Below are 6,798 nucleotides of genomic sequence, written 5' to 3' on the forward strand. Positions count from 1 at the left end.
GCCCTGCCCTGCCCGTCCGTGCCGTGCCGTGCGGAGCCCGGCCAGCGCCGGGAGCCGCCCCGCCCGCGCTGTGCCCGCGGCCCCGGCTCCGCCGCGCTCGTCCCCGCCAAGTCCGGCCCGCGCCGGGGCCGCGCTGGGCGCGAGCGCAGCGCCCCCCTCCGGCCGTTGCGCCGCGGGCGTTGCGGCCACAGGCGGCGATCGGAGCCATGGCGGAGCTGCCGCTGCCCGCCGGGCTCAGCGCCAGCGCCTTCCCCGCCAAGCTGTGGCGCCTGGTGAACAGCCCCCGCGTCCGCTCCGTGCGCTGGGACAGCCACGCCCAGGGGCTGCTCGTCCACCGCTCCCTCTTCGAGCGGGAGCTGCTCGGCCCGGGCCCCGCCCCCGGGGGCGGTGGCGCTGGGGCGGGGCCGGTGCCGCGCCCCTTCAGGGCCACGCAGTTCAGCAGCTTCGTCCGGCAGCTGTACCGCTACGGCTTCCGCAGGGTGCCGGGCTGGCTCGGCGCGGCTGCGCCGGGCGATGCCGGGGGCTGGCTGCACTTCAGCAGCCCCTGCTTCCGCCGCGACCGCCCCGACCTTCTGCTCCGCCTCCGGCGCCGGAGCGCGGCCGACAGGCGGCGGCCGGCGGCGGGCCGGGAGGGCCGCAGGCGCCCGCCCTGCGGCTCCCGGCAGCTCCCCGGGGCGCGGCCGCTGCCGGACGGGCGGCACGGGCGCGGCCGCTTCCAGCCGCTGCCCCGGGAGCGGCCGCCGCTGCCGCCCGGGCGCCCGCCCAGCGGCTTCCTGCTGCTGCAGCGGGAGCGGACGCTGCCGGACGGGCGGGAGCTGCGCAGCCCCCGGCCCGGCCGCCTCCAGCAGCGCCCCGGGGAGCGGCCGCTGCTCGCCCGGCGCCCGCCCTGCAGCTTCCACCTGCTGCACCGCGACCGGCCGGTGCCGGCCCGGCGGGAGGGGCCGAGCCGCTTCCAGGAGCTGTACGGGGAGCGGCCGCCGCCCGCCCAGCGGGAGGTGCTGGGGATCCCGCCCTGCGAATTGCTCGGGCTCCACGGGGAGCCGCTGCTGCCGCTCGGGCGGGAGGGACCCCCCAGCCGCTTCCAGGAGCTGTACGGGGGGCAGCTGCCTCCTCTCGACCGGGAGGTGCTCCGGCTCCAGCCCTGCTGCTTCCAGCAGCTGCACAGGGAGCAGCAGCCCCCGGCCTTCGACCCACGAGGTAGGAAACCTTGCTTTTCCAAAAGGTCAGGAAAAGTGACCGCTTAAGTATTTTTCCACGAGGCTCTGTCTTTCTCGGTCAGAAATTGTCAAGCCTATTAGGAAGCGGCACCTCGAAGGCTGCCAAAAAATTCTCTGCCTGCTTTTCCTGCATGCTTCCTGTGATGGTTGATCCAAGGCAGCAGTAGAGATCTGTGTCCCAGAGCCACATTGTGGAGCCTGACCAACGTGTTTGGATTCTTGCAGCCACCCCGGGCACTTCTGCACCCAGCGCTCCAGCTGGCAGTGCTGCTTGTGCAGCATCGACGGCCTCCAGCTCAGGACACAACGCACCTGGGGCAGAGGGATGGCCACCAGCAGATCTCGGCCTTGCCATAGAGAAAATGATCCGGGAGATCAGGAGATCCCTGCCCGAAAGGTCTGCCTCTGCTCAGGTAACTCCATTGGATGGGTAGCAAAGGGGCTGGACTGTGAGCTTTTGATCATTGTTACATAGCTGAGAAGGAAAGGCTTCTCTAATTGAACTTATTTTGTTATTACTTAGTTATTTAATTGTTCTTGGTAAAGAAAGATTTGTAAAAGAAGAGGAAATGAAAAAGTCTCCCCCCCTTAGTGAGGATGAGCGTTGTGAGCCTGTGTTGGCCAAGTTTGAGTGCTCCTTTTCCTGGGAAGAATCCTTCCTACAGGGGCATTTGCGGTGATGGTTTGCAGGATTTTTGTTTGCTGGGAAGGAAGAGAAGAGTGTTTGGAGAATTGCCACTGAAGGCCAAGTGTCCCGTGCAGGGAGGGACATGCCAGAGGTGCCTGTTCCAGCAGCAGATGTGGGCTGTGCCTCTTTTGGGTGGGAAGGCCAAGGCAAAGCAGGGCTGGGCTGCAGCTGCTGCTGCTGCTGTGTGAGCCCTGCCGGGCGTGTGGGCGCTCCCAGAGCCGTGTGTGGGGCTGGGCTGGAGCTGCAGCTCTCTGTCCTTGTGCAGATTATTCTACGTGTTGGCCAAAGAATGTCTCTCTGTCTGTTCATGGGCTGACCCAGTGCCTGCAGTACATTTATGATCGAGGCAGGGCAGACTCAAGGAGGGGAGTGGGATTTTTTGGTTTTCCCACTATCATGTTCTCAAGTGGGACGTCTTTTGTCTTCTGTAAACTCACACATAGCAGCTTTCAGAAGCATTTTATTCCATAACAAAAGGAAACATTGCAGGTTCGGAACCATCTTGAGAATCTTTAGGATTCTGATGGACGGGCTATTGCAGAAGAGATGAATGTTCTGGAACTGGTCCTAGTGAGAATATCTGTCTACCCAAAGGGCATTTGCAGGTGCTTCATTGTGGACATTGACTTCCTCAGTGGAATAGAAACAGTATTTGATTGTCTGGCTTTTCCTGTCTTTTGGGCTGGTTTTTTTCCTGCCCTCCTGATTTACACATTTTTGCCACTGGTCAGGAATGTGATCCTGGAAGTAGCCTAGGTGCATAAATGCTTGCCTGGATCCTCCACATGGGGCAGCAGCAGAGGGCTCTGAAAAGCACCACGGTGTGATGGGTTGTGTGAGCAGTGTGTGGGGGTGTGAGAGTCCCAGCAGAAATGTGTGCCTTGCGTGTGGGTTTGCAGCACAGGGCAGGGCTGGGAGCGAGCTCTGCCCTTGCTGACAGCCGTGCTGGCAGCCAGGAGAGCCCCTGGCTTTCTGCTGGCTGATTTCTCACAGCTCCTGAGATAAGCCAGGGTCAGAGCGTGAGGGCACCTCCCCCACATCCCCTCACTTGGTGCCTTCTGGTTTTCTGTGTTCATGTTTTGTCTCAAAGATCATTTTGTAAGAGCTTCAGTTTCACCTTGGTCACCCAAATCCTGAGTTTAAAAGGCTTGTCATGTGAACCATGTAGGCAGTGTCCCCCCCATGCTCCATGTCCTTTGGGAGTGGAGAATGAGAGTTCTTGTATCCCTGATGTGATTGCAGCCAAATAGTGAGTGATCTTTGGGTTCCTTTCTTTCTGTGGTTCTGCTCAGGATGATGTTAGTGTCGCCCCTGAGTCTTCAGGAGGGGAGCCTGTGGACAGAGCTGCAGCAGAGGAAATTTCATCTGGCACCGAGAGCTGCAGGAACAGTTCCCCAGAGCCCGAGGAGCCTGGTAAGGACACAGCCCACTTTGGTTTAGAGAGGTGTGAGATGGCTGCTCTGAGCCTGCCTCTGGCAGCAAGGGAGATGAGCAGAGTTGAGCTCCTGTCTGCAGGGCTGGTGCTTCCTGGTGCCTTTAGTTCAAATCCTTCACTGGCATAACTTCCCTGAGTTCCATGACCTCCATGCCCTCCATGCTTCTCCAGAGGCTCTGACACTTGAGTCCTCTGCTGTGGCAAGAGAGCAGGGAATAAACCTGACCTTGTAGGTGTTGCATCACCAAGCTGGGTGTCCCAGTTTTGTGCTGAAGTCCATGGATAAATTTGCTGCAGGGTGATGGGGGGGTGGCAGGCTGAGCGACTCTTGAAGGAACAGGGGAAAAAGAAGGAGTAAAAACTCATGGTAGAAGTCCAAATCAGTGCCTAAATGTAGTACCAGTCTGCTGGTATCAGTCCTGACCCACAAGCAAAACAAGGAGCAGAGCATCAGAGGCCAACCGATTGAAAAATCACAGTAAATCCAGTAACAGAAGAAAAAGCTTGAATTAGCGAGACCTAAGAGGACAGAGGGAGCACTTTGGATCCATTCCTTAGCCGAGCTGGTGCAGCCTGCAGACCTTGTAGGGAGCTCTGTCCCTCCCAGCTCTTCCTGCCAGAGCTGAGGTCGAGTTGGAGCAGCTGCTGCTCGCTGCAGAGGGCACTTTGTTGGTGCCAGGTAATGGAGCTGGTTCATGACTCAGCTTCCAGCAGCCCTGAGCTTCAGCCATTTCAGTGGGGACGGGTCTCTGTCAGCACAGAGAAAGAGCAAGGCTGAGCTTCTTTGATGCAGCTGGGGCTGTGTTTCAAGCTCTCGTGGGTGCCCTTTGCACTGCGAGTGAGACTTTACTGAGATACTTCAATGTTTTGAAAGATGCTTTTGAGCACTTGGAAGGATTCTGGCTCTTTAAAGAGCAGACTTCAACTTGCCAAGTGAGAGTCTGCCTTTCAGGCCATCTTTGCCAGTCCCTGGTAGAAAGACAATTGCTGCCCAAGGGAAAGGTGCAGAGAGGCCAATATTGACTCAGCATTCCCTTTGCTTCCAGATGCCATCTGACCAACGTCTCCAGGAGGGCGGCCCTGCATGGCAGGAGGAGTCAGAGGAGAGCCTGTGACCAGGCAGGTAGAATTCCTCAGTTTGTAGATATATTTATAGATTTCCTTGGTTCTGTTTATTAGTGCTTACAGTTCCATTTATACATTATAGTGTTCTGTTTATATATGCATATATTTATAGATCTGTATAGTTAAAGTTGGAAAAGTATATATTACAGAAGTGACATCATTATATTTCTATATATATAATTATATTTATAGTTTTTCAGAGTTAAATTTATATATGAGAGTAGAGTAAAAAAAAATACATATAGAAAGTTATATTTATAAATGTGCCTAGTTATATAGTAAGAGGAATATGAATGTTTAGGTGAATAGATTGATGTTGGTGTAGGTTTAGGCTGCATTTTTACCTCTTTCCTCCCTTGGCTGCCTTTTTCATCTCTTGCTTTTCCCCCTGTGTCCCCTGTGTCCCCTCTCCCTGGGCTGGGTCCGAGCTGGCGGCCGGGCCGGGCGCAGCAGCAGTTCCAGCCCCGGATGTCCCTGGAGCGGTTGGAGCTGCCGGTGGCCCCAGGCACTGTCCCCTGAGGAGCTGCTGAAGGACGGTGAGACTGAGGGGACTGAGGGGGCTGAGGGGGCGGTGGCGCTGAAGGGACGGTGACCCTGAGCTGCTGCTGGGGCTGAGGGCTGTGGGGCAGCCCAGGGCCATGGTGGCACTGAGGTGACAGGCAAGTGGCACAGGCTGAGGGGGTGGCGGGTCTAAGGGGACGGGATGGTTCAGAAGGGACTGAGGGGGGTGAGAGGACTGTGAGGGGCTGGAGAAGCTGAAGGGGGCTGGGGGTTTGCCGAGAGCATGGCGGGGCTGAGGGGATGGAGGGGCCAGCAGGGAGCACAGAGGGCTCCGGGACTGCAGCTCTGCCAGGCCTTGGAACCAATTCCAGAGCCTCCACTTTTGCCACAGCTGCAATGAAGACCACGAGGACCGCCGGAGACTGCCGGGAGCCAGCAGGGAGAAGCCAAGGGCCAGCAGCAGGAGCAGGGAGCAGGGCCCTGCTGCTGCCAGCCTGGAGAGAGCCCGGGTGAGGCCCCAGGGCCGGGGAGGCAGGGTGGGGCTGAGGCTGGCGTGGGCTGTGGCCGTGGGCCCTGCCCGTGCTGGGGCTGCTCAGCGCAGCTGCCCCGGCTGGCACAGGGGCTGTCCTTGGGCAAGGCAGCTGTGCCGGCAGGGCCCGGGCGCTGTGCCGGCTCTGCCGGGCTGCCGGGGCTGCGGGACGGTCCCGCCGCGGCTGCGCTCACCACAGCCCGGCCCGCTCGGCTGCTTTCTCTTTCTGACCCTCCTGGGGAGGCTCTGACATTTCCTCTTCCCTGATGGAAGTGCAGCTGCTGCCAAGGGAAACGTGCCCCTACTGACTGAGTGTTCCCTTTGCTTCCCAGATGTCCCATCTGCTGTCCCTGTGCAGGAGAGCTGCTCTGCCCGGGAGGAAGAGGCCGTAGGAGAGGCTTTGAAGATGGGGCAGCTGGGGTCCCTTTTCTTTCTGTTCATATATCTGTTCATATATATAGTGTATATTATGTAATATTTCATTTCTGTTTACATATGTAGATTGTTATATAGGTATTTTTATATATAACAATATATATTTTTTATATATATAAATATTTCTGTGTGTGTGTATTTAGTACTATTTAAACATGTATGGAGTCATATAGTTGTACAGTTCTATCAATAAGGTTCTTGGTACAAGGTTCCTTGGGGAGGGAATGCATATTTTTGTATTTCTATATGGGCTGTACACTTGTAGTGATATGTAATAAATTAAGTTGTTGAAGTCCTAATTGATCTTTGTATCTAGTGAGTTGTAGAGGCTGGCAATAAATTAGGTTTTGTTAACTGAAGTTGGTATTTTTATATTTTTACATAGACTGGTGGTAGTAATCTAATAAATTCTTGTTCTTAATCCAAATTGAGATTTGTGTAGTTCTGTATTGTTAGCACAGGTGCAGCAATTTGAAATAAATTTTGTTTTTCAGCGGAAATTGATTCTCGTGAGTTGTAGCCGCAGCTCTCTTCACAGAGAGCAGCAGCTACATCGTGTGTTTGTCCATCAGCAGTGTGGCAATCTGCAAGAAATGCCATTTGTCAGCTGCGATGGGGGTTTTGTGATTTGTGCTACCCCAAGCCATGAGCAGATGGAAATGCTGCAGGATTTGGGCCATGGAAGTCCCCAGCCACGCCCAGCACATGCCCCACCTGCACTCAGGCTGGGCAAGGGAAGCGCAGATTTGGGATGGCAGCAGAGCCACACGTTGGCTCAGCACTGGCTGCCAAGGCCTGCTGAGAAAGCTCCGGGACTCCACTGGGAGCAGAGCTCCTGCTCTGTGGATATGCAGATAATTCAGTCCAT

At 56.4% G+C, this 6,798-nt stretch overlaps 1 protein-coding gene across 1 annotated transcript; it reads left to right on the top strand.

Moving 5' to 3' along the window:
* The first annotated feature begins 206 nt into the window (after positions 1-206).
* Positions 207-6,357, top strand: LOC135291234 (protein ALEX-like). Its single transcript, XM_064405265.1, has 6 exons — positions 207-1,197; positions 1,443-1,630; positions 3,198-3,318; positions 4,387-5,001; positions 5,358-5,475; positions 5,828-6,357. Exons 1-4 carry the CDS (start codon positions 207-209, stop codon positions 4,395-4,397), a joined length of 1,311 nt encoding a protein of 436 aa, XP_064261335.1. The 3' UTR covers positions 4,398-5,001; positions 5,358-5,475; positions 5,828-6,357.
* The last annotated feature ends 441 nt before the right edge of the window (positions 6,358-6,798 follow it).

The sequence above is a fragment of the Passer domesticus genome, chromosome Z (assembly GCF_036417665.1).
Source record: "Passer domesticus isolate bPasDom1 chromosome Z, bPasDom1.hap1, whole genome shotgun sequence".
In the NCBI taxonomy this organism is placed as follows: domain Eukaryota; kingdom Metazoa; phylum Chordata; class Aves; order Passeriformes; family Passeridae; genus Passer; species Passer domesticus.

Excerpts from the sequence above, each read along its gene's own strand:
- LOC135291234 (XM_064405265.1), top strand. The coding sequence starts at position 207 with ATGGCGGAGCTGCCGCTGCCCGCCGGGCTCAGCGCCAGCGCCTTCCCC. Across the intron at positions 1,198-1,442 it reads CCCGGCCTTCGACCCACGAG|CCACCCCGGGCACTTCTGCA; the intron begins GTAGGAAACCTT and ends GGATTCTTGCAG. Across the intron at positions 1,631-3,197 it reads AAAGGTCTGCCTCTGCTCAG|GATGATGTTAGTGTCGCCCC; the intron begins GTAACTCCATTG and ends GGTTCTGCTCAG.